Below are 27949 nucleotides of genomic sequence, written 5' to 3' on the forward strand. Positions count from 1 at the left end.
ATGGCTTTTTGTGTCTCCAATCTTGAATTAGTGTTATGTAATCCAGGGATTGCTCAGGCATAATCTTAGGGATTTTTGTCCCTCTGAGTTCCAGTTAGTAATTTGGGTTTCAAATGGCAGAATGTGGCTTGCTTAGGAGTACTGCATTGCTGGAGAACTGCCATGCCTTGCCTGTTTACAGCAACCCCAAATGCTACTGTCCAGGACAAGTCACAGCAAGCAGAGCAGGAGGGATCTTCATTATCAGGCTGTCTGTAGCCCATAATTTGCAGAAGGGGAAACTAAGTCTCAGAGAGCACAAACTGTGAAGTGGTCAAGAGTTGAGTGCCTAGCCCATGTGCTCTAGCTTAATTCCCTGAGCCCTCAGGGTGGTTGCATGGTGCCTGGTCAGAGGATCATTTTCCATGTGTGCCATGACATGAACAAGTTTGCTGTTCGTAGGTAATTGTTCATGGGTCTCTCAAGTTTCTGCGTGTCTCAGGGGAGCTTTCATGTTTTGCCTCTGCCCCAGTTGTCTTGCATCTTCTGCCAGCATCCTTGAAACTGCAGTAGCTTATCTTGTTATTCGCAAGTGGGGTAAAGTCAGGTAAATTCAGTTTTTCAGAGTTGCAAGCAGTGGCTTCAGAAGCTATTAAGTGGGACCGGTGTCCTCTGGTTAAATTAGTTTGGGAAACGTTGAGGCAAAAAAAAATTATAAAAAATACAAAGAGAGGGAAGCAGGTTCTTTTCTTGTCATATCCTTTAAGAAACTAAAGAGCATTATGAGTTGCTGCTGGATGTGAGGGTGGGGTCTAGTGGGCTAAGCCTCAAGAATTATTTGCATAGAAACTTTCCTCCGTCCTTCCCCCTATGGAATGCCTATTAACATTGGAAAGAACAATAAGAACAATAGAATAAAATCAGTAGAAAACTATTTGGAAAGCCAGAGTCAAATGCTATCAGAACAAGGATGGAAATGCAGTTGCGAGTTTCACATCCTTTGAAAACTGGCATGAGGTAGGCTGTAGGTAAGCCAGCCTCAACCACATGTTTCTTTTGCAGACACGCCCAAACCATGCAAGCTACTGGGATTTTGCCCACGGGTCAGGCTTTAGAGTCAAAAGGGGGCTTAGAGACGATGCTAACTCTCTACACATTGCCGCACTGAGGCCAAGTAGGAAGACACTTAGGGCTACCCCCATTCGTTGGTGGCAAATGACGGTAATAAAATCGAAGTGCTCTGAGTCGCTCCTTAGTGTTCCTTACACATTCTTCGTCCTCATGTTGTCCTGTTTCATTTATTGGTAACTAAACCTTAAAATCTCTGAAGGCACATATCATGTCGTTCCACTTAAAAGCTCCTCCTACGGGGTAACAACGTACTAAGTTATGTACCGTATTCGCTAGTCACTATGAATCCAGCGCTGCCCGATGATCGTTTCCGCCATGATGGAAACGCTCCCAACTGGCACCGACCCATGTGGCCACTACGAGGTATATCTGGCCACTGAGCACTTGATACATGCCTGTTGTGACCGAGGAACTGGTTCCTTGACTCTGTTTCATTTTAATTAATTAGAATTGCTCTTTAAACCGCCGTATTTGCCTAGTGGCTACTGTGGGGACTGACTTAACGGCAGTGGCCGCAGAGTACGGCACGCGTCACGGGGCTGAATCTGGGGAAGAATGAGCAGCCAATTCCCTTGAAATATCTGGTGGATCCATGACAAGCAGTCACGTCACAGGACCCGGCTCCAGGCGGCAGTCATTCATTCAAGGGCATTTCGCAAGCAAAGCCTCAGAGGGGCCAGCCCTCGGGTGGGGGAGGGGCACCAGTCAGTAGGACGGCCGTTAAAAAGAGGCGGGGCCTGGCACGTGAGACTGAGGGGGGGCCACGTCTGCGTCATCACCGCGGGGGCTTTTGGGTCACAGGTCCGTGGCACTGATCCGTCACTTCGGTGAGGCAGCGACCCAGAGCCATGGCTTCCGAGGGGAGGTTGATGCGGGGGAGGACTAGGTCAAAGCCCAGTGTCCTGCGAGGGGCTCGCTCCAGGCTGCTAGGTTGTGAGGCGGGGTGTCGTGCGGATAATGCAGCCATCGGGTCGCACCCAGGGGGCAGCATCCCCGGGCACCAGGCCCTCATGGCAGCCACGCCTCAGCCCGGCTGGCAAGCGTCTCTGCGAGGCCTGCGGGCCGAGACGCGCCATTCTCTGCTGAAGATGTGGGCCCACAAGTGCTTCGGGCTGCTCTTGCTCACCGTCTGGATGTTGCTTTTCCTGTGCTACTACCTGAACACCGGTGAGTGGCCGTGGCCAGCCTCGGCCTAGCCACGCGGTCGCGTCTCTACATCCCGCCCCTGCTCCGCCGCGCCCCCCGCTTTTCCACCCCCCCCACCTCCCCGCTTCTCCTCTCCCCAATCTGTCCCCTGTCGCGCCCCTCACAGCCCCTCCCAAAGCCCTTTCCTCCCGGGGCCTTTCCTCGCGACCTCGCTTCTCCGACTTCCCCCCTACAAAATTCTAAAATTCGAATCCCCCTCAGCCCCCTGCCTTTTTTTTTTTTTTTTTGGAAAAACGGAGGTAAATTTCCCTCCCGGAAAATGGCCCGTTTTATAGCGAATGAGTCGGTGGCATTTAGTCTATTTCACTGTTGCAAAGCCACTGCCGTTACCTGGTTCCAAAATGTTTTCATCCACCCAAGTGAAAATCCAGCTTCTTTTACTTAGCGTGACGTTTTTCGAGATACACGCCTGTTGTAGCACGTATCAGTACTTCATGTCATCTTAATGGCTGAATAATATTCCTGCGTTTTGTGTATCCATTGATTATGTTCTGGGCGTTTGGGTTATTGCTGATTGTCGGTTATTATGAGTAATATTGCAGTGAATACTTGTGTACAGTGTTTGTGTCAATGTGATTTCAGCCCTCTTGGGCATAGACCTGGGAGCAGAATTGTGATTTCCTCCCTTTCTGGAAAACGTGTTCCTTCCTTATACTCCTAAAGGCCTTCTCTCTGTCACCTTACCTGGTAGACGGACTCGCTCCCTCACGGCTCAAACGTTCAGTCAAGGTCTTTTCGTTCTTCACGTCCGCAGCATGACTTTCCTGTGCTCACCTTACGAGCCTCCAACCCCCTTCCTCAAAAGCCTTCTTTATGTCACGAAGCCCTTGACTCCCCTCGCCCCGGGTCTTCAGTCCAGACCGCCCTGGGAAAAAGGCCTCATTCACTAACTTCACGTCGTCCTCTCTCTAACTTACTGTCACGAAGTCCTCCCTCCCCTCGCTCGGAATCCTTCTTGCCTCCTTCTGTACCCTCCTTCAGGCCTTCTTGGCTCACAATCCTTTTGGGGGCCTCTTTCAGCCCCCCAAAGGCCTCCTTCTCCCTACCCTTAAGTTTTCCTCCTTCACTGCTCGAAGGTGCTCTCTCCTTCTGCCCCAGAACCTGGTTTTCCATCTGCTCTATGGTCTTGCAGCCTTGTGTTCCTCAAAGTCTTTCCCACTTCCTTCTTCAGACATTGCTTGTCCCTCACTCCAATACTTCTTTCCCCACAGCCTTCTCTCCTCAGCTCCGAGTTGGCCTTCTCAAAAGTACCTTCCCTACCTTAACCCCTGGCCTGCCCCCCCTCACAGCTCCCTCTCAGGGGCATTCTGTCTCCTCATCTGCATAAAGGCCTTGGCTTTCCCACAGTCTTTCTCCCTCGCTCAAGCTCCAACCTGATCCCTCCACCTCTAAGCTCAAGGACTTCTCTGTCCCTGCCTGCTCCAGGACCTTCATGCCCACAACCAAGGTCCTCCTACGGTCAAAGAAGGAGGCAAAAATGGAGCAGAAGCATTGTAAGTAAATGAAACAGACCTCTGTATACTATGTCATAACTTTGTGGGTTTGTAACTTTTGGTGGGGGATGAAATTCACAGTTAAATAAAGTATATGCTGTTCATTCTTTTATCAGCTACTTTCCATAAGTTGGGAAAATATAATTTTTGCCTTTACACAAATATCTTAAGATACTTTTTAAATGATTGCTTGCAAATCGTATTACTTCAAATTATTCATATTTATTTTTTCTTCTATTCATCTAAAATACCAAAGTCTTTCTGAATTACTTTTACTGTATTTGTAAATGTTAGTTACAAATACATTTCAGAGCCTTACAAACTGAGAGCTTTTTCATTCTCTGAAAAAGTAAGTTAAAAAACAAAACTATAAATTGTACATCATTTTTTTCTTAGTCCATGATTTCTTCATTTTCTATTTCTATTTTGAGTGGAACTCTTACAAAAAAAGAATACTGTTATTCAGTGTGATTTCTTTATTTCCTTGGGGACTTTTTCCAATATAGGTTTAACATGTTTTCTCCTAAAATAATCCATGATTCATTCTTTACATTGTCAGATTTCCCAGATTCCCAGGAGGTGATATGTGACTGGATGGATTAAGTATCATTTTGCATTTTAAATGATTTAACTTAATTAATTTAACTAAATGCAGTGTGTTATGGGTTGAATTGTGTCCCTTCCAGAAAAAAAGTTGGAATTTTAAACCAAAGTACCTCAGAATGTGACTTTATTTGGGGAAAAGGTCTTTATAGAGTTAACCGAATTAAAATGAAGTGAGCCCTAATCCAATAGGAGTGGTGTCCTTATAGAAAGGGGGAATTTGGACACAGAGTTAGACATTCATTGAGTGAATAGACTCAGTGAATAGACCAAATGAATAGACACAGGAAGAAGACCGCTGTATATAAGCCAAGGAGAGAGTTTTTTCTTCCCAGCCATCAGGAGGAACCAATCCTATTGACATCTTGATTTGGGGACTTCTAGCCTCCAGAATTGTAAGACAATCAGTTTCTATTGTTTAAGTCACCCAGTTGATGGTTCTTTGTTTCAACAACCTTAGCAAACTAATACGCACTGAAGAGTAAAATAGTGCGGCCATGGCCTGGAGGATTATGGTGAAAGCAAGTACATGGTCCTAGAGCTGAATTTCTGCTTCTCTTTCCTAGACAGACACTTCTGAGTTCTTTTAGACTTAATGTCACCAATTGAATTTGAAGTTGAAGGACTTGAGGTAGCTCCGGGATATTTCTAGTTTCATATTTTCACTTGGGTTCCCAAGCCACTTTACTTTTCAGGTTATATTTATGTAGAAGACATAAAGACTGGTGACATACAGGATGAGGAGACTAGCAGATTGGGGACTGAGAATTTGATCCCACCTATTTTACCAATTTTCTGTAACCTATTGAATCAGTCTTCATTGTGCATCTTTTTCAGGGAGATTTAAAACATAAAACAAGAAATAAAGATTTACTAATAGGTAGTATTTTCAAAATACTTCAGCTCCATTGACAAAACCATGTGACTAGTTTCTGTATTATTATATTAGAATTCTTCACTTACCTGCTCTCCTTGGGGAATGAACGAGGCAGTGCATATTGACAGAAAGTCTGGTGGGGCACCTGGGTGGCTCAGTGGGTTAAAGCCTCTGCCTTCGGCTCAGGTCATGATCCTAGGGTCCTGGGATCGAGCCCCACATTGGGCTCTCTGCTCAGCGGGGAGCCTGCTTCCTCCTCCTCTCTCTCTCTCTGCCTGCCTCTCAGCCTACTTGTGATCTCTGCCTGTCAAATAAATAAACAAAATCTTAAAAAAAAAAAAAAAAGAAAGAAGGTCTGGCTACTTGCCATGTACGTCATTAAGCACCATGCTTGCTCTTGTTTTAACCATTTGTGCATGAGTTGTGTTTGGAGGAGCTCTGAATTAGGAGTTAGGAGACCCAAGTTATCTTGATTCTGCCACTGACATGCTGTGTGACCTTTGATGAGTCACCTTACCTCTTTAGGTTTCTGTTATCTTGTTTAAAAATTGAGATTTCACTAGATAAGTGTTTCTCCTGCCTCAGTCATTTGTATAACATCTGCATAGTTCTTGATTATCTTAATGTTACCAGTTTTTCATCTTTTGTTGAACTGCTCCACTTTTTTAACATAAATATATTTATTTTAAAAGGAAACTGTAGCACAATTATAAATTGAAAACTGGTCACATTTGCTACTATGACAATTATTTATAAAAATAAATATTCTGAAAACAAAGTAATGTTATTAAATTTAAAATTATAAGCAATAAAATTAAAATAAACAATGGAGGATGTATGACAAAATATTTACCTGTTTTACATTGTACTAAGAACTTTATTTTTTACTTCATTTACTCCTTACAATCCTTAAAAATAAACATTATCTCCATTTTACAGATGAATAAATTGAGGCAAAGAGAAGTTTACTGATTTGAAGATCACCAATGATTATGTAGCAGAGCCAGAATGCAAATTTAGGTCTATTTGAGACCAAAGCCTAGAAAGTCCCAACCGAATCTTCTCCAATGTGATACCATTAGCCACTACTCCCATTCTGTCTCCTCACTCTTTAATACAGTTCCTCATCTGAGAGACCTTCCTGCTGAGTAGGGCTGGCAACATAATTTGCATAATGAAAATACAAGGTCCCATGTTCAAAATTTATTACACATTTCAAGATGATAGCAGAACTAGGACCCCAAGAGTAGGGTCCTTCTAAGAGCCAGACTGTAGATTGCACAGGTCTCATACCCATGGATCCTGCAGCTTTGAGTCTGTTTTTTCTTTTTTAAATGTAGTTAGATTTTCAGTCTTTTTTTGTAACAGGGAAATTAAAAAATAAAATTCTTTGTGATGGGGAAATATATATATTTTTTTACCATTTCTTCCTGCTTTTTAAGGAAGCTGGTGCCTAATCTTTTGTTTGTTGAGCATAATAAGTGTACACATGCAAATTAGAGGCAGAGAGGATGGAGTTATTCTGCCTATGAAAAACAATGCCAGAGGAGCAAGAGTCTGGAGCCGAATAGGGTGAAGAGGAAGATCTGAGTAGACTTAGATGAGGGATGATGGGAGATTTTGGAGAGAGGAAAGGACAGTTTAAGTGATCCCTGGAACGAAAGAACAGAGATGTTAAGGGGTATTTTATAAAGGTTTGCTGTATGGTGAGTTATGTCAACTTCTTTTGGTGTCATTGGTAATTTTGATATCCTATCATATATATATATATATATATATATATATATATATATATACACACACACATATATATATATTTATGTATATGTATTTGTATATGTATATATACACATTAAGTCAGCAGCCAGTAATACTTAATGTTGAAACACTAGTGTATTCTCATTAGAGTCAGGATCGACTATAGTATGCCCATTATCATAGCTGTTTTTCACCATAGTGAAAACATAGTGAGAGAAGAAAAAGAAATGAGCTGTTAGTATTGGAAAGGAAGGAGGCAAAACCATCTATATTTAGTGATAATATGATTGTATAGATCTGGAATGAAAATGGAGAACAGTGGAGAGCTAAAGAGCGCCAAATAAGGTAGTAAATCAGAATATACATGAACCCAAATCAATAGCTTTCTTACATACCAGCAGTAAATCAGCTAAAAAATGTAATGAAATAGATTATATTCACATAGCAAAATATATAGGATATAAGGCAGTAAACATAGTAAGAATAAGGCATGGGACCTGCATGAATCTAACAATAAACCTTACTCAGGGAGGGAAGAAGAGAGTTAATGAGTCGAGAAAACAAACCTATTATTGGGTGAAAAAATATTGTACAGTTATCACTTCATTCCAAATGAGCTGGCATATAACTGAATTTATGCCAAGCACATGAGACACATAATAAATATTTTTAATGAAATTTAAATAAGTGAACATAATTGCAATAAAAATATTATTAATTTTTTTCACCTGATAAAATGATTCTAAGCTTCATCTAAAACATTCTTCAGAGTTAAGAATACAATTTTGATAATGAAGACTAGTGAAAGGATTGCCAGATCAGTTATTAAAACATATAACAGTGTAAGATAAATTATAACAGTGGTGCTGTTGGTTCATGAACACATAGAGTCATGGAACAGAGTAGAAAATTCAAGAATAAGATTTATAAATCTTTAATGACCGAGAATATGATGGCAGTATCATAAGTAGGAAAGGATGGACTTTATTTATTTGAACAACTAGAAAAAAAGCATCCCTACTTCATAATATATTCCTTGTGGATTAAAGATATGAATTTCAAAAGTGTTAGAAGGAGGGCACTTGGGTGGCTCAGTCAGTTAAGTGCCTGCCTTTAGCTCAGGTCATGATCCCAGGGTCCTGGGATGGAGTCCCACATCTGGCTCCCTGCTCAGCGAGGAGTCTGCTCCTCTCTCTCTCTCTGTGCCTCCCCTGGCTTGTGCTCTCTCTCACTCACTCTCTGTCTTTCAAACCAATAAATAAAATCTTTAAAAAAAAGTGTTAGAAGGAAATATTGGAATTTAGAATATCTTTCTAAACATGACCCAAAAGGCAGAAATAGTAAAGGAAGAGATTGATACATTCGATTACATAAAACACTTGAAACTTTTGAACTTCCCAAAACATCATAAAAAATATAAAGATAGCTGACTACCTTGAAAAATATTTGTAACATATCTAACAGACTAAAGCTTAAGTTCTCTATTATGCAACAAATGTATGAAAGACGTAAGCTCACTGATGACTGAAGGTGCAATTAAAACAAAAGAAATACCATTATTTTCGCCATCAAACTGGCAAACAGCAACAAAAAGTCTAGGGTGTGAGAAAACTGGTATTTACCTGCACTACTGGTAGAAGTGTACTTTTGGGCAGGCTTGCTGGAGGGTAGTGTCACCAAAATCAAGAGCAATTCATTACTAATTCATCCTAAGTTATTTTTCATAGCTATTGGCAAATATATAGTTCCAGTGGTTATCATTACAGTGTTCTTTCTTTTTTTCTTTTCTTACTGATGTATAATTGACATATAACATTACATTAGTTTCAGGTGTACAACATAATGATTAGATATTTGTATATATTGCAAAATGATCACAACAAATCTAGTGAACATCTATTATCGTACATAGTTACAAATGATTTTTTCTTGTGATGGAAACTTTTGAGATCTACTCTCTTAGCAACTTTAAATATGCAATACAGTATTATTAGCAACTTTAAATATGCAATGCAGTATTATTAACTACAGTCACCGTGTTGTACATTATGTCCCCGGAACTTATTTATTTTATACCTGGAATTTTGTACCTTTTGATTCCTTTAACCCATTTCACCTATCCCTACCACCTGTCTCTGGAAACCACCAATCTCTTCTTTGTCTATGAGTTTTCTTTTACTTTTGTATCTATGAGTTCTATGCAGTATTCTTTGTAATATCAATATCTTGTGAATAACTTAAATGTCTTTCTATGGGGGATTGGTTAACTTAGTTGTAATAGGGCCATATAATGGAATACTGTGAAATTATTAAAGATTGTCTTGAAAAATATTGAATGATATGGACAAATCCATGCTACAGGAACAAAGACAGATATACTTTCCTCTTGTATAAAAGGGAATGATGCAAATAAAACTAACAACAGTCTGTTTGAAGTGTTGAGGAAGAAGGATAAGGAGAGTTTTACAATGTCTAAGGGCTTCATTTTTATCAGTAAATAAAGAAGCCATCAATATAGGCCAAGAGTTTCTGTGATGGGGTCTGATTTAGTTGGGATACATACTGTTCCCAACTTTTTAATTGGTTGGGCCTCTGAATGTTAATGTTGTTTGTCAGAGGCAAATTCAGTATTGTAATTCAGTTTATAGCACAATAATAAGATGTGTTAGCCTATGGCTTAAGCATTTTAAAATTAATTATTTTTTATTTAAAAAAATTTTAAAATATTAATACTTAGTTTTTCAGTTTTCAGCAGAATTACATTCTGATTAATAGTACCTAAACTGTTATGAGATGTAAGTATAATACCTGTTAGTCCTAAGACTTTCCATAATTAATTTAACTAAGCAAAAGGTAATTACTACTAAAGGGTCATAAAAAGTGATCAATGCTTTATACTTTGGGATTAATAATTTCACTGTTTCTTAAGGGTTCTCGAATTCTGTGTCTCCAAGTGAACGTATCCTGTGGAGCGGTGAAAATGCTAATGGACGGTCTCTGGAAAAAACTTCCATTTGGGAAGCTCTGTTAAATTTTTTCTTTCCAACAAGTAAGTTCTTTGTTTGTTTGTTTTTTTCCTCCCACTGTTCTCTTTTTGAAGAGTAATTACATGTTTAGGAGGCAGTGTGGGTTATTGGCATGTGGGAGAGCCAGACCTGAGTTTTAATGCTGATTTTGCCCTTTGTCTTAGGCGAGGTAACATCTCTGAACTTCAGTGTCCTCATCTTTAAAATGAAAATATTTACCACAAAGAATTGTGAGGATGACCTGAAACTGTACTTTTAAGACATTCCATAAATGTTAACTCTTTATGGAAATGCTTCTCCTTCACAAATACCTAAACCTTTCATAGTTTATCTTAATGGCATTGCCTGAAATTTAGTCACTGACCCAATATTGTGAAATCAATATCTTCTTTAGCATTAATCAGGGAACTGTGTGGCTCTGATGTTATGGAATATACCAGATGTTCTCCCATCTGTTTTAATGATAAAAAGTTCAGGTTTCAAGTCACATCATATTTTTGTGATTCTGTATATAATGTGTTTATCAAGCACATGATGACCCCTGAGAATTATTAACCACAAATAAACATGTTTCATTTTCTACAGCATGTGGTGCCCTTTCAAGGAGAATCTTCAAATAAATTGATATGTGAATTACAAGGATGAAGCTTTTATTAAAAATCATGAGAATTTATTCTAACAAAATTTGATGTACATATATAAGCACAAAATTGTATCCATTGTTTAATTTCAGGGTCTACCACTTAATTTTTCTGTGATCTTGCATAAATCTCTTCACATTTCTCTATATTGGTTTCATCCAGTACAAAACAGGCATTATAACACCTACTACTAATGAGAATAACAAAATAAATGAGGCCCTTAAACTTTAAAAACGGCCACGGTCAAGTTGAGTGAACAAAGAGAAATTTGAAGGGTTGCCTGGCTGGCTCAGTCGGTAGAGCATCTCAATCTCGGGGTTGTAAGTTTAAGCCCCATGTTGGGCATAGAGTTTACTGTAAAAAATAAAAATAAAAATTGGGGTGCCTCGGCGGCTCAGTCAGTTAAGCATCCAATTCTTGATTTCAGCTCAGGTTATGATCTCAGGGTCATGCGATTGAGCCTTTCATGGGGCTCCACACTCAGCTGGGAGTTTGCTTCTCTCCCTCTCCCTTTGCCCTGCACCCCAGCTCACACACACTCTCTCTAAAACAAATAAATAAATCTTTAAAAAAATAGAAATAAAAACTTTAAAAAAAAAAGGAAGAAATTTGAGAAGGTATATTGTGAAACTTAAGAAATGGTTGCTGAGTGCCAAATTTGGTCATAAACAACAACAGATGATGACTTAAGCTTTAGAGCTTATGGAGATAACAGACATACACTGTCCCATAATTACCTCTAATAACATTATACAAACACTGAAGCCACTTTTAAAAATAGCTTAAATATGAATATTTGCATTCCAAAATATTCCTTCAACCTGGTGCAGTAAGTTGAGTCAAAATCAATTGTATGAGACGCCCAACAAAATCAGACTGTTCATTTTATTTATTTTTTATTTTTTATTTTTTTATTTTTTTTAAAGATTTTATTTATTTATTTGACAGACAGAGATCACAAGTAGGCAGAAAGGCAGGCAGAGAGAGAGAGAGCGAGGAGGAAGCAGGCTTCCTGCGGAGCAGAGAGCCCGATGCGGGGCTCGATTCCAGGACCCTGAGATCATGACCCGAGCTGAAGGCAGCAGCCCAAACCACTGAGCCACCCAGGCGCCCCCAGACTGTTCATTTTAAAAGAAACTTTGGGCCCAGGTTGATTCAAATCTTTCAAAAACAGGGATTAAATATTTATGAAATGTATATGCTGTCTCTTTGAAAAGAATAACTACGGGTTCATAAGATGTGAAATACTTTTAACCAATTTATTTCCTCCCGGGTATAATTGAAAAGGAACACTCTCCCCACATAAGCACTAAAAAAAAAAAAAGCCGTTTTGTCATCAGGCTGTTGTTCATCAAAGATTTATCTCTTGCTCATTAAAGCAATAATCTTGAGACAGACTGGCAGGGAAGCTCAAGAGGTCACATGATCCTTCTCTCTTTGGACAAAATTATATACAGAAACCTGATAAATATTAGTCTACCCTTTTTATTCTTCAAAATACAGGTGTCTCGGTAATTTAAGTCTGAAAGCTAATTTTAGTATCTGGCATAAAGTCCATCAGATGCAATTTCAGTATAAAATAACAGAAGTTCAACATTAGATGGGATCTTAGCGATCATACAGTCCAGTCTCTTCTGTGATTTAAAATCTCTTCTTTGACTTCCCTTCCTGGAAATTGGTCTTTGAGCAATGCCAATAGTAAATGCAACACGCATTAAGTTCATACCATCTCTGACAAGGCCCTAACTCTAGTCATCCTTTTTTGAGTGTGTGGTGCCTAGGAATGCACATGGTATTCCCAATGCAGTCCAGCCTCGGAGAGGAAATCACTGTGGGGCTGGAAAAATTGGAGAATAGATTGCCCAGTGTATATAACAAGAAAGTAGACCAGGCGCCTAGGTGGCTCAGTGGGTTAAGCCTCTGCTTTCGGCTCATGTCATGGTCTCAGGGTCCTGGGATCGAGGCCCACGTCGGACTCTCTGCTCAGTGGGGAGCCTGCTTCCGCTCTCTGTGCCTGCCTCTCTGCCTGCTTGTGAACTCTCTCTCTGTCTCTCTCTCTGTCAGATAAAAAGAAAGTAGACCAAACCCTCACATTTATAAAATGTGTGGGAAATGAATATCCAAGTCAGCTAGAAATGCATTAAATTTATGGCCTTGCAGATTACTTTGAATCTTCATTTCTAGAATGGGGGTTTTGAAACTCATTTTGAGAGTTTGTTGTGAAAATTAGAAATGGGTGTAAAGCAAGGAACCTGGCCCAAACAGATACCTAGTGAATGGTAGCTATTATTACTTTTACTTTAGTTTTAGGAATAGGCAATCTTTAAAAAGGAGAATGAATACACACACACACACATAGATATATATACACTAAGAGATAAAAAATTATGCCTGTAACCACGATATTGTTCTTTGTTGACATTAAAGTTCTTTGGAGCGATCATGAAATATCAGTTATTACTTTTCTAAGTCTATAGTTGTTGATTGTATTGGAGAGTGAACTGAATCTATGCTGGCCTTAAGCCATACCGTGGAAGTTTTCTTTTCGATATTTGGTTGTCATTTGTTTATACATCATTTGCTTATAAAACAGGATTTTTAAAAAATCAGGTATTTGCGCTTGTGCATCTTTATTTATTTATTTATTTACCTATTCATGAGCTTGTAAATCTTATAGATTCAGATATGTATGGATTTATTGCAGTTGCATGAACCTTGGTGTTCATGCTATAAATCATTGCTTACTCAAAATTATAGAGATATAATTTAAGGCCAAAAGGAAGAGTCTTAAAACATACTGTAGTGCTAATATGGTAAGTGTTCACAGAAAGTAGGTCAATATCAGTAGTACCATTTACCTTATACTCTAGCAATAAGCTGTGAATTTTACTTACATTTATCTTCATTGATATATTTAATGAATTTCTGTAGTTTAGAAAAATTGAGTGAGAGGATATCAATGGTATTATTTTAACAAGGTGTCGGTTTTAAAGACATTTGATATTTCTTGTTATTTAGCTCCGTCTGTTTTATGTATGTATCCTACTACTCAGTTTATGATCTATAGTCCTTTTAAAACTACCTTACCAATGACCTGTTAACAATTTATATTTTTCTGCAGTTCACCTAGAATTGAAATGTGATGTTAATAACTTTGTGATAATTTTTAACTTAACTCTTATTTTTTTCAGCATTCATCACTTTGTATATGTTATTCAGTCTTTAAACGCACCAGTTTGAACGAATTTTATTTTTGTTTTGCAGTCATTATTTAATTAGGGAAAATGCTTATTAACCATACTGAATTCTTTTTCTTGGATTTTGTTTCTGAAAGCGTGCATTCCAAAGGTGGATCAGGTGGTGAAGGCTTGCAATGAGCTGCAAGATTATAACAAGAGTGAATGTTTGGGATACAAATGCTGTTATACATCCTTCAGGACCAGTAACTTCAGCTGTTTTGCCCCATTAAAAGACAGTAAGTTCATCCTCTTACATTTATTTTATTTCTTTTTAAAAAAATCAAATAAATATGTCACAATGGCACAAATTTAAATTTCAATCTCCCTGCTTCACACATAAAGGGGGCTCCCAGCCCTAGAGCAACACTCTCTGTGAAAGTCCTGAGGTTGTCAGGCATCTATTCATGAACAGTTTCTGCTTAGCCCTTGGATGTGACTTTGGCAGTTCGGAATTAGTCTTATCTTTTCTTTTGCTTTGGCCACTCTCCGTCTTCTTCAAAAGATTTCAGACTTTATGATACATGACCCTCAGTGCCTGGGAGAAGATAGCAATCAGGCATGCCTTAGCTTATTTTTCTCATCTTAACTTCTCTTCCTACTTGAGTAGAATTCTTCCCATTTATCTTTTCTTCAACATCTCAGTATGTAACAATAGACTCAAATGTTCCTTGTTAAGGTTTGTTTATTAGTTTCTTTTTGTTCTATTATTTTTGAATCAGGTTCTTAAGGTTTTGTTTTTTCTTTACAAAGTTTTAAGAACTAGACCATCTGTTTTTGCTCCTGCATTTGGACAGTAGGGACATATTACCAGTTGGTCCCTTGAGGGCATATTAGATATGATTAAACACTAAAAAATACTACAAAAAGGATGCATGCAAAACAATGTCTTAGGTTAATATAGTCCCTATTCAATTTACAGCTCTTTGTTGAACATCTAGTATTAATAATGGAGACTGAAACCTGATCATGAATATAGTATTACAATTTCAACACTGTCACATGTTGTTTATAATTCATTCATCAGTTTAGTCTTTATATTATGTGTGAAGAGACATTTGGTCTTTATAGAGGGGAAAATTGAACCGTGACTTATAATTCCCCAGTCATATTAGAATGCATCCAAATGAATATAAGAATAAAATATGCTTGGGGCACCTAGCTGGCTCAGTTGGTTGAGTGTCCAACTTTTGGTTTCAGCTCAGGTCCTAGTCTCAGTGGTGCGAGATCAAGCTCTCAGCAGGTTCTGTATTCAGCATGGAGTCTGCTTGTCCCATTCCCTGTGTCCTTCCCTCTAGTCTCTCTCTAAAGCAAATAAACAAATAAGTAAAATCTTGAAAATGAATAAAATATGCTTATTGACCTGCAAATTCTTAATTTCTTTTTCAATGTTTTATAATTTGAAGTAAACATTTAAGAAGCCATTCCTTTAACAAATTAACTATTCATAGATTAATTCACTCCTTGACTGCTTGAGAATGTATAACGTGGCCAAGGGAAAAAACACGCTTAAGCTATAGGAAGAAATATATAGTATGAGTCTTACTCGTCTGTTAGCAAAAACAGTAGGATCATTTTGCTAAGGCTTCCTTTGGGAAGCATGTATTTCAAGTGTAGTGTTTAGTTGTATTTCAAGAACATTTCATAAACTCCTGTTTCTGATAGAGTAGCAAAGATGTTTACCTGTCATATAAGAATAACTCCTTATTTTGCTTTATTCACTGGTAGTTTTTTAAATAAAAAGTTTATGAAAGAGCTCAGATTTGCTTCTCTTGCTTAAGTCATAAAAGTAACAGGATATAATTAAACCAACAGAGCCTACACAGATGTTCCGGATGTTTGGACTTGGTGTGATCAGCATTATCATCCTGGGATGTCTGCCCATTTATTGCTGCACTCTTTGCCGGAGGAGGTAGGCAAACATAAACTTTTATTTGCGGATTGCTGAATGTATTTGGATATTTCTGTGTAGACACATTTATTCGTATGCACTAGAAACACAAGGATTATGTTTGGGTCCCTTTTGTTTAAAAGAAGGTAGCTTAAGAAAAACCCAAAATAGAGTTCCCATAATATGCTTAAGTGCATATTATTTTATTTTTCCATAAATTTAGACATTTTCTTGCATAGTCTGTACCTTCCCTCATCAGACAATTGGAAGGAAATATACATCAGTGAGCTGGGAGTGTGTGAGTGGAAGTGGTTATTAACTGCAAGTCAGAAGAGTTCCCAGAAGTGTTGTCTCCATCTAGTAGCTGGTCATCTACTATTGTGTCTTAAAAGCCTTGGTCTGTCTTCAAGCCAATTTGTATCAGATTTCTTCTTACCATCTTATAAAAAATCCCAGCAGCCTATTGGCACGATGTTTCTAAGGTTTTAAAAAATACCTCTCTACCTACTGGAACAGTGGGTGTGGAGATAAAGAGCAGGGCCGGGACGAGTAAGACAGCTGGAGCACCAGACGTAAGGAGGCGCCCGCTCTCAGGTCGGTATAAGGGCACTAGCATGACCACGTGTGTAGGTGTTTTCTTCAGTTCTCGGAGAAAGAAAAGGTACCTGGTATGCCTGGGTGGCTCGGCTGGTTGTCCGCCTCTTGATTCTGGCTCAGGTCAGGATCTCGGGGTCCTGAGATGGAGTTCTGCCTCAGCCTCCATGCTCAGTGGGGAGTCTGCTTCTCTCCCTCTCCCTCACCACCTCCCACCCCCACGGCACTCCTGCACCATGCATGTGTGCCCTCTCTCTCTCAAATGACTGGATAAATCTTAAAAAAAAAAAAAAAAAGAAAAGAAAAAGCAAAGTCACCTATTGAAGATTAAGCTTCTCTGATGTTTTTATTCAAGTTAATGAGAAAGTGGTATTTGAGGTACCAAAAAATTGTTTAGATTTCACTGGAAGGTTGACACTATACTATACACAAGTTACCTTATTTTCCATAAAGATCATTAAGTCTTTTTTTTCTTTTTTGTACATTTTGCTTGTGTTTGATGAGTATGTCATAGTCAACACTGTATTTTCATTCCATAGCAGGGTGCTTCATATATTAAGGTGCTTAATATATTTTTGTTGAATAAATGAGTGGTTGAATGAATAAAAAAAATACAGTAGCTGGCATTGGCTAGCCTGGAAGGCAGTCTTACAGTAATTTAAAGTTTTTCATCACTTATATCATTTTCTCAGACCATTCTGAAGACACATGGAGTCACAGCATTTCAACTCCTCCAGTTTGCTGACAGTTCTTTCCATTTTTACTTAGTTTCCATTACTGAGTGTGTAATCCCTAGGCCTCTCTCATTTTCTTCTTTCCACAGATGATTGGGAATAGGAGTGGAATTTTTGACCTTTGCTTCTTCAAAGTTTGATTTCAGATAAAAGATAACTCTGAATAAAAATGAAATAATATTTGATAGAAAACTGTGGCTAGGATTATGCCATGCAATCTGGAGCCTGGTATAACAGGCCTGGTACAATAACTTAATTATAGCCTCTCTATTGTGTCTCTGCCAAGGAGTTTTGTGGGGATATTCAGGTACACTGGATTTTTCTTTAAAATGAAATTCAAAGAATTATACCTTGATAAGAATATATTTTCTTCTTTCTACATAGTGTAAACTGCTTTGGACTTGAACAATGTGAATAGTATGTTTATTGAACACCAAAAATTTTGGTTTACTATGATTTATTTGTTTATTTTTTAAATTTGTTTTACAATTTTGTGTAAGAGTGGTATGTTCCTTCAGACGTCCTGGGTTGGTTGTTGCAACCCTGGATTTTGTGGGGGTAGCTTGCCGCTTAGCTTAATTTCCAGGAACAATGGATGTTCAAGGGTGGATGTGGCACTGTCAAGCTTTTCCTGGTAAGCTGATGTTAGAGGCAAAGGTAGTAATTGTGATAGAATAAAGATCCTATCCTTGATACCAAACAAGGAGCTTAAATGGAAGCCAAAGCCTGCTAACCATCCCTCTGCCTTTTGGGGGTCAAGATATCTCTTTAGAACTATCCCCTTAACTCACTTCCTGTTCATTTCAAAGAATAAAGAGATAGATAAAATACTGCAGTAGATAAAATAAATGATCACATAAAAGGGAAGTAGATGCAGCAGTAAAATCAATATGTAGTGGTTTTAAAAAGAAAAGAAAGTAGCCAAACACAGTTTGTCTAAATCAGAGGGGCTAAAAGCCAAAAGCAGATCTGCAGTAACATGATCTGGACCTATTTGTTAGAAGAACTCTTGAGACACTGAAAGATACCCTTAAGCTCCTCCTTCTGCTGGATCCTGTCCTATACATTAAATATACACACCTTCAGATGTTGTACCTCTCCCCTCTCAGCCTTTAGTTATAAGCCGACAAGTGATGTCTTGACATTCCCCAGCTCCTGCAATTTAGACAGTGAGTCTTATTTACCGATTGCCTCAGGCAAGAGTTGGAGGAAGTAAAAATGAGAAGTAATATGAGCAGGTGGGAGAAAGAAAACAGTTTAAGGGAAGACGATAATCACTTTCCAGAGCCAAATGTATTTCATTCTTTTGGTGCCTAATTCATGCTTTCCATAATTGACCGTATTTAGTCACTGCTTGTGCTAGGGAGGATATAGAAATGTCCAAGACATAGGCCCCACTTTCAAGAACTTTAAATCTACCTTAAAATAAGTCCCAAGCATGATATATTAAATAACAGTACAAGACGGAATATAATTAAGGACTAAAAGAGTGCTGGCAATAACTTGTTGAAGTTCTGAGGCAGTAGGGATCAGGAAAAGTGGGAGAGAGCAGAGTGGGTTCCACAGTGGAGGTGCTATTTGAGCTGAGTTTTGAAGGGAGGACAAGATTTAGGTTGAAGGATGCTTCCACAGAATCCAGTACGTAGAGATGGAGTCTCCCCCTTAACTGCTCATCATTTGTAAGCAGAGGTGGTTGAAATTTGCCCCTGGAGTAATCTATAATGGAATCTCTAGTTTGCTTCTACTTGACTTGAGTTCAGGTGTGGTACGAGCCAGGTACACAGAGAACTCGAGACCGCTTGAGCTGGTTGCACATATACAAAAGGGAGCAGAAAGCATTAGTGAAACACTTTCTAAGAATTGGCTACTAATAGCCTTATTAAACTTGCATATAAGATGAGTTTTGAAATTCATTACATCTTCAAGGTTATGTAAGATCTATTTTTATTCTCATTAATAGGGATCAGAAGCCTCATTAGGTTTAAGTGTCACTGGCTGGCTTAAGACTTATATAGAAATGAAGAAAGGGAAAGATCAGGTGGATGAGGACAAAAGGAAGCAGGGGAGGAGGGCTCTAGTGGAGAGAGGAGAGGGCTGTCTGAATTGTTCCGGTTACAGTAACAGAATGCCCATAATAGTAGTCTCAAGTGTCACATTCAGTTTTTAATCATTATCTGTTTTTAGGTACAGTTTAATCTCTATGCATAGGTCAGTTAAACATCTGTGTATTACATAGTGATATGATACTTGAGTATGTACATAGCTTTGGTAAGGTGGAAAATTCAAATATTATAATACCATGCCTATTAAACTCAGATGGAGTGCATTTTCTTGTTTTCTTTTTTTTGCAACTTTGAATTAAGAAAAAATTCAGAACTTGGTCTGCAAATGACAAAACTATGTTTTCTCTCAACTAATAAAAAGCCATTTTTTTAAAGATTGTAGATCATCTGATACACAGATGATGTAAATAGAACATCCCCCATACACTTTCAATGTTACTTCTTGCCAGATGGCTGTTACTGAAAATTTCTACATTTAGACAAATCCTGCTGCGTGATTCTCTGAATTTATAATGTGGTTTTCATTATGCAGATAGTCTTAATACCGCTTAGTTTCTTAGAAAGGGAGGTAAAGAATTGGGAATAAATGTGTCAAAAATTGCCTAAAAATCATCACCCATTGAATTTTAAAAATAGGCATTTACATTTTTGAATCCCCATGTTTGTGTGTTTCCTTATACTGTACAATATAATTAGTAATGTTATCTTGAAAAGCTTTATGTAGTAATTAACCAACTGCTGAAAGGTTTGAAGTTCCTGGATTATATACATATGAATTCAGAGAAAGGAAATAAAGTCTATAAAATTTAAAAGTATGGCTAGTCTCTAAGAACTTTGATAAAACATGATCAGATGAAAATGTGAGCAAACTGGAACCCTGCTCTGACATGAGTCACTATAGATTTGAAACTCACATAAAGCCAGTTCTTCTTGGACTCTGTTCAAAGTAATTTAGTTACTGAAATAATAAGAGAATCTCATTATATGCGGATTATATGTCTGAGGTGTTCCCATTGCAAAGACTCCAAGGGCAGCATTTTAGAGAATTCTGGAATAGTAGGTACTATTAAAAAGAACATTTTGTTGCCAAGTAACTAATAACCTCATTGCAAAATGCAGTGGCCTTTTCTCAATTCCCATCCAACTTTAACTTTTTGTCACATAGTAGTACATTGTTGACTGCTCCTTTCTTGAAAATTTCCTTCCTTGGATTTCATTGTTCCCCTTACATTCTGATCCATCGCAGTTTGCTTTTCTTTGTTCTCCCACTCCCAGCCATGGTTGTTTTCCAAAGTCTTATTCTTATCTACCAGAGAATATTACAGGTATGTATCAGAAAGAACATTTGAAAAGATCTGTATTCTAGTTCTGTCTTTTCTACCAGTCTTATAGTGAGTTTAGCTTCTTTTGGTACTGGTTTTCTCTTGAAGTTAGAGTAGAGAATTGAGTTAGATAATTCCCGAGGTCCTTTCTGATAGTAATATTCTGATTTTCTCTGGGTGAATAACTCTTTTAAATCTGAATCCTGGGGAGGGTGACTGAGTGATTCAATCAGTTAAGCATCTTTCTTTGGCTCGGGTCCTAATTCCAGGGTCCTGGGATCAAGCCCCCACATCTGGCTCCCTGCTCAGCGGGGTGTCTTCTTCCCCCTCTCCTTTTACCCCTCCCCCTTCTCATGCTCTCCCCCCCCCAAATAAATAAACAATTAAATAAATCTTTTTTTTTTTTAATCTGAATCCTGGGGCGCCTGGGTGGCTCAGTGGGTTAAGCCTCTGCCTTCGGCTTAGGTCATGGTCTTAGGGTCCTGGGATCGAGCCCTGTGCATCGGGCTCTCTGCTCAGCAGGGAGCCTGCTTTCCCCACTCTCTCTGCCTCCCTCTCTGCCTACTTGTGATCTCTCTCTCTCTGTCAAATAAATAAATAAAATCTTTAAAAAAAATCTGAATCCTGAAATCCTTACCTCTACCACCTCTTCCAAATTTCTAATTGCCTTCATGAATTAGGTGTTCTGTTAGTACCTTAAATGCAACATGTGGAAAACTGAACTTTTCTTTTTTTCTCTCAAATCATCTCCCCTTGACATCTGTATATTTCTGTCAATAATTTCTTTAGTCTCCCAGAGTAGAAACCTTAGAGTCATCTGTGACTACTTTCCTTTATTTGTAATATGTAATCTATTCTCTTAATCCATTGTCATTTTTTTTTTTTGCTTTCCTTTGGAATGAGTCTGAGATTTGCCTCTTCTCAAATTTATCTGTTTCTACAGCTTGTTCCAGGTCTTGTATGCTGTCAACTTCTGTCCTGGTTACATGGTTTCAGGAGAGGAGCAAAAAGGAGCCAAATTGTATTAGTCTTTTAGGGCTACCATAACAAAACACCAGAGACCAGGGGATTTAACCAACAGACATTTATTTTCTCACAATTCTGCAGGCTAGAAGTCCATGATCATGATGCCAGAGGATTTGATTTCTGGTGAGGGCTCTCTTCCTGCACATGGCCATCTTCTCACTGTGTAATCAAATGGCCTTTCCTTGATGCATGAGAGAAGGGGAAGAGAGAGGAAAAACCAAAATCTCTGGTTTTTAGTTTAAAAAAATGAAAAGTTGTGGCACCCGGGTGGCTCAGTTGGTTAAGTGTCTGACTTTGGTTCAGGTCGTGATCTCACGGTCCTGGGATCCAGCCCTGGGCTGGCTCCCTGCTCAGTGGGGAGTCTGCTTCTTCCTCACCCTCTGCCCTTCCCCCTGCTTGTGTGCTCTCTCTCTCACTCTCTTTCTCAAATAAATAAATAAAATCTTTTAAAAATATAAATAAATAAATAAATAACTGAAAAATTAGTTTTTATAATGATATTCATTTTACTGATTGGGGCCCCACCCTTATGACCTCATTTAAACGTAATTACTTAGAGACCCCAGTCTGCAAATATAACCATACTGGAAGTTAGGGCTTAATATATGGGTTTTAAGGACACAAGCATTCAGTCCTGTAACAAAAGGCTAGCTAGCATCCAAGGGCAAAGAAAAGATTGAGAACTGCAGAGGGCACTGGAATAAGGTGTTTAATCCAAAGAGTTTATACACAAGAGAATATAACTAGGTTGGAACTGTAAGTGGGGTTTGGAAGATGGCTAGGAGTTGAGTCCTGGAGAAGGTTCCTGGCACTTTGATAGGAATATATGGCTGTGCCCTTAAGAAGGAGGGAGTTATTAAGGATGCTTACCAAGCCCACTTGGACATCCTATCCTATCGTCTGATATCTGGATTCCTAATCTATGCTCCTTCTATTCCATCCTGTAACGTCCTGCCAGATTAATCTTCCAAAGATAGTATTATTTCGTTTTATTATATTATTCAAGATCTTCTAATGCATTCAAGAATATGTGGATTCCAGGGGTGCCTGGGTGGCTCAGTCGTTAAGCATGTGCTTTGGGCTCAGGTCATGATCCCAGGGTCCTGGGATCAAGTCCAGCATCAGGCTCCCTGCTTAGCAGAAGCCTGCTTCTCCCTCTCCTACTTCCCTTGCTTGTATTCCCTCTCTTTCTGTCTTTCTCTCTGTCAAATAAATAAATACAAATCTTAAAAATAAAAGAATATCTGGATTCCAGACCTTTTATTTATTATTTTATTATTATTTATTTATTATTTATTTTTATTTCTTATTTATCGAGCTCTTACTTTGGTCTGGGCAGTTGCTATGTGTTGTGTTCTTCTCCATCTGGTCATCTACATGGGAAGCTTCACTGTCTATGTTATGAGCCATCTAAGCCCATAGCTTCAGAGTTCCCTGATGCACTCAATTCTGAGGAATCTCTCCTGTATTCTGTATTGGCCACCCAGTTTCATGCTCATATCCTAAATCTTGTCATTCATCACAAATTGAACTCTGAGTCTCTGAAATCTTAAACTTCGAACCTCAAACTACTCTTTGACTATAGGTGCTTTGTCTTTTCTTTTTCTTTTTCTTTTTCTTTTTTTTACTCTTGCTACACCTATTCTCATTGGGACCTCTAGGGTCTTTAACTCTGTTTTCCCTTACTTCTGTTTTCTATCTTTTAATATTATCTGATTTCTTTATCTAACCTGGATCCTATCGTCTGATACATGAGTCCATTCTTTCCAGCTCCTTTGTTTCTTTGAAATAGAATCCACACTACTTCTCTGCTCCTAGATCTATAGCATCCTGGGAATTCTTAGAGAAAAATAATCTCACAACTGTATAGATCTGTATAACAAGAAATTCCCAGTGATCCAATTAGTGTTTCCAGCCACAGCACTCTACTTGGTGTTTACAAACAACTTACTTCTTTGCCACTCTGATCTTTTCACACAATGTACCACCGACTGATTGAAAAGCTCTTGTGCATCTTCCCATCACCACTCTTCTTTATCTGGCTCTCCCTGCCCTGGATGCAGGACTCAGCTTAGATGTTACCTCCTCTAGGAAGCTTACCCCAGACCACCAACCTAGACTGGGTCAGGCTTCTTCCTTTTTGTCTCCTACCAATCTCTGCTTACTGCAGTTTGGTTTGTCTCAATGTGATATAATTCAGCTTATATAGCTGTCTTCCCTTCTAAATTTTAAGCTTCTTGAGGACAGGATACGTATATTATTCATCTTATGTCTCTAGTATTTAGAATGGTATTTATTTCATAAATGAGCAAATGTGTCAGCGAGTAAATAAGTATGAGATAAGTTGATCTGTACGTTTCAAGTGCGAGTATACTGGTCACAATATGACATTTTACATAAAAAGAAGAAAATCACCTCTAGGATTCTGGACAAATCATTTCACCCCTACTTTTCCTCTTGGGCATTCTCAGTAGATATTGGGTAGAATATCTAACTTTGGATCTCAGTAATGAATGTTAAGGCTGAATCTAAAACATAGTTCTCTGCAAACTAGACTAATGCTGTGCATTTCGAAATAATAAGGTCATGTTGCATTTTTCTTTGTCAACTAAGGTGAAATGTACTCGATTAAATTTAAAGTAAAATCTACGGATAAAACAAATAGTCATTTTAATTACGTAAAATAAAATATATTGAAGTCACACTAGAAAAACAGAATAAATCCCCAATTTCTTTTTTTTTTAATTTTCAGCATAACAGTATTCCTTCTTTTTGCACCACACCCAGTGCTCCATGCAATCCGTGTCCTCTCTAATACCCACCACCTTGTTCCCCCAACCTCCCAACCCTTACCCCTTCAAAACCCTCAGATTGTTTTTCAGAGTCCATAGTCTCTCATGGTTCACCTCCCCTTCCAATTTCCCCCAACTCCCTTCTCCTCTCTAACTCCCCATGTCCTCCATGTTATTTATTATGCTCCACAAATAAGTGAAACCATATGATAATTGACTCTCTCTGCTTGACTTATTTCACTCAGCATAATCTCTTCCAGTCCTGTCCATGTTGCTACAAAAGTTGGGTATTCATCTTTTCTGATGGAGGCATAATAAATCCCCAATTTCTTATCTAAAATTCTGAAGTTCAAAAAGTTCTACAAACTTAAAACTTTTTTCAAACTCATTTGGCAACAAAACCTGAGCTGACCTGAACTGAGACATTTTCTAGTCATCAGTTAATGCTTAAAATGAACAATCATATATTTTGTCATAGAAATATTATTGTGTTTGATCACGAGATGTTGCTTCAGACCTTATGGAAGTGCCATGTAATATTCGGTATATCATGTCATATTACCTTTCTAAAACCCAAAATATTCTGCACTCTGGACCACATCTGGCCACAAGAGACTGAGAACTATATAGTTGTTTCAGTTATTATTTTTTTGAGACTGAAGTTAATAGCACTAAAACATAAAGAGGCCATAGGTAAATCATAAATATATTTTTGGCCTTCACCCACTATTTCATTTATGCCTGGAGACTTTTTTATGATTAACTGAGGAAAAAGTATTTATTTGCTTCATATATGTCTTACTTGGTGGAGCTCAGTGACAACTCAGTAATGCAGTTTGAGGGGAGAAAAGTGAATATTACCTTCAAAGTCATCATTTCAAAGGCAGGCTTATCAATCTCTGGACCCCACATGCTAAGAATCTGGTTGCTCAGTAGCACTGTCAGGAGCCAGGTGTCCTCTTCTGTACACTACCTCGTTTTGAGCTGAGGCTAGGACTATGTATCTGTCATTACTTTGTCAGAACATCATATGGAAATCTTCCTTTCTCTTTTGGGTTTCCATCCTTACTTTTGCTTTGAGCATTTCTAGTTTTTCTCCTTGGCTTGTGCTTAGATCTTTAGAAAGTAAGAGATCTTGGGGCACCTGAATTCCAGATGATAGCAATAGTCAGGGAAAGTGTAAGCTTGTAAAATTATAGATGATAATGTAATGTGAACTATTACCATTTAGTTTTTAAATTAATAGGAGAGAAGAATCTCTATAGACTAGGAGTAAAAGGGAAGGTTTCCTAGGCAAATAATATATACGCTGGGTCTTGAAGTGTGAGTCATATTGATGTCAGCAGAGGGGGGTACCGCAGCATTACCATTGTGGAAGAGGATCAAGTGATCAAAATGACACTATGTAGAGTAATAGTAATGGTTACAAAGATAAATATGAATGAGCCAAGTGCAATATTTTCTATCAGATTTGTTAAATATGGTGAGTTAAATAATCAGGTGGGAATGTATAAAGAGTTATGTGGATAAATAGCCTTTTCCTTATAACCCATCACCCTAATTGTTATTGTTCTATCACTGTTGAAAAATAAGGTTTCACTTTGAATTTTTAACATTACAGCAAATGGGCCAATCCTTTACGAAGGAGAGTCAACAGAATTTTAAAGGGTTTGAAGAAACAAAGAAAGAAAATAAAGAGGGATGCTGAAATGTTACGGACAGCAGCAGAAGAGGAGGAAGGTTTAGGTGATGAAAAAGAGCAGGAGACCAAAGGTAATTAGCAGTAGGGTATAAAATTGAAGTATTTAATGTTTGATTCTTTTACCACTATCTTGGTTCAATTGATGTGCTTTGTTGGTTAGTTGGGTTTTTTGTTTGTTTGTTTTTGTTTTTGTTTTTGTTTTTTATCCCACAAATGTTTGGATCACAGGATATGAGCTTCTGAAACAGTATTATCACTGGGGATATTTGGGTTCTAGGAAGGTGGACAAGAAAGGTGCCAAGTTGTTTGGGTACCGCACTGTTTGGTATACATAGTTCAGCCCTTTAGAAGAAATAAGTGGAATCTGTCTGCTCTGACTCTGCAGCTCCATGAAAGACACCTTCACTAAATAGTAATGGCTGTAGTTCCCCATATGTACTGACCATGCCAGATAGGCAGGCGAAAGAGGGTAGCTTCAGGAATCTGACAGATCTGCAATCCAATCCTGGATCCTAGCTGTTAGTTTCAACTACCTGCTCCCCAAACTTAAATAATTTAGTATTATGAGTGGTTGAGGGATCCCAGAATCATACAGCAGGGACTACCTGGACCTCAGGCTTACAGATCTCCTAGGCTTGGAGATTCCTTCTCTTATAATAATTAGGAAGAGCCAACTAAGAATAAAATGGTCAGTTAGAAGAGAGGTATCAGGGAATAGAGTATTGGACTGGGGGGTGGTCAGGAGGCTCGGGCCATTATCTTATAGCATTTTCACAGACAAGTTCACCTTTCAACAACTTGATACCATCAGCTGAAATTTTGTTATATCACTTAAACAACATAATGTATGTGAAAATGCTTTGAAAATTGCAGTGCAGTACTCACATTTAAATTGTTAAGTTCTAGCCTCAGTTACAGAGAAGCAGAGGTGTGGAATAACAGACCATTGATCTTAGTGTCAGGAGACTCTGGCTTTAGTCTCAGTTCTGTCACTATGTACAGTGGGAACTTGGGCAATTCCCTTAACTTCCCTGGGCTTCAGTTCACCAAGCTGCAAAATAAGAAGTTTGGACTAGATGAATAAGAAATGTGACTTATCTCAGAAGAAACAAAATTCTTATATAAGGTATTTATATATATATATATATATATATATATATATATATATATATATCTAAGGTAATACATAAATATATATTATGATCATACATGTATATACATACCTATATATCATTGCTTTCTATAAGTTTAATGCAATATATACATGTGTATATGCATGCACACACAGACACGTCCTAACAATATGATTTCTGTGGGCCATTTACTGGGGCATGGAAGTTCACCTTGTTATTCAGAAATTGTCATTGTATTTGCCACAGTGTATTTTGTCTTAGCCTCACAGTAACATAAGATGATACACTGGCCAACTGAAAATAGATAAGTTAAACATAGCACTGAATATACAGAGTTTGAGAACTTTGTTGCAATCATTTCCTCTTCTAACAAAGTGTGATGTATGTATACTAGTCCTTTCAAGTTGTTTTACTCTACTTTACTTCTCTCCTGTAGCATTATTTTCCCGCTGAAAAGAACACAAACCATTCAGAGCAGAGGAGAGACTGTTCCAGTCATCTAAATCTGACGGAGTCCTTATTTTTGTCATGTTTCCTTCCGAATATAAAATAAAGTTGATAGTTATGTTTCTGTGCATCAAATCAGGATTTGAGTTCTTCTTATTAAAAATAGTTTCTACAGAATTAAAAAATATGTATGAAAAACACTGGTGACAATTCAGGTCTTAGGTACTAATGTGATTTTTGCAACTTCGGTTATGTTATCAGCATAATACTTCTGTCGGGTGAAATAAGGCAGAGA

At 38.2% G+C, this 27949-nt stretch overlaps 1 protein-coding gene across 1 annotated transcript; it reads left to right on the forward strand.

Annotated features, from left to right (window-relative positions):
• The first annotated feature begins 1886 nt into the window (after window positions 1–1886).
• FMR1NB (FMR1 neighbor) lies at window positions 1887–27774 on the forward strand. Its single transcript, XM_032331754.1, has 6 exons — window positions 1887–2277; window positions 9977–10096; window positions 14049–14189; window positions 15766–15862; window positions 25994–26145; window positions 27644–27774. The coding sequence occupies exons 1-6, from the start codon at window positions 1959–1961 to the stop codon at window positions 27658–27660; spliced, it is 846 nt and encodes a 281-aa protein (XP_032187645.1). The 5' UTR covers window positions 1887–1958; the 3' UTR covers window positions 27661–27774.
• The last annotated feature ends 175 nt before the right edge of the window (window positions 27775–27949 follow it).

The sequence above is a fragment of the Mustela erminea genome, chromosome X (assembly GCF_009829155.1).
Source record: "Mustela erminea isolate mMusErm1 chromosome X, mMusErm1.Pri, whole genome shotgun sequence".
Lineage (NCBI taxonomy): Eukaryota > Metazoa > Chordata > Mammalia > Carnivora > Mustelidae > Mustela > Mustela erminea.

Coding starts and splice junctions, on each gene's coding strand:
- FMR1NB (XM_032331754.1), top strand. CDS start 1,959: ATGGCTTCCGAGGGGAGGTTGATGCGGGGGAGGACTAGGTCAAAGCCC. Junction 14,190..15,765: donor TTTTGCCCCATTAAAAGACA/GTAAGTTCATCC, acceptor TTAAACCAACAG/AGCCTACACAGATGTTCCGG. Junction 15,863..25,993: donor TGCACTCTTTGCCGGAGGAG/GTAGGCAAACAT, acceptor TTAACATTACAG/CAAATGGGCCAATCCTTTAC.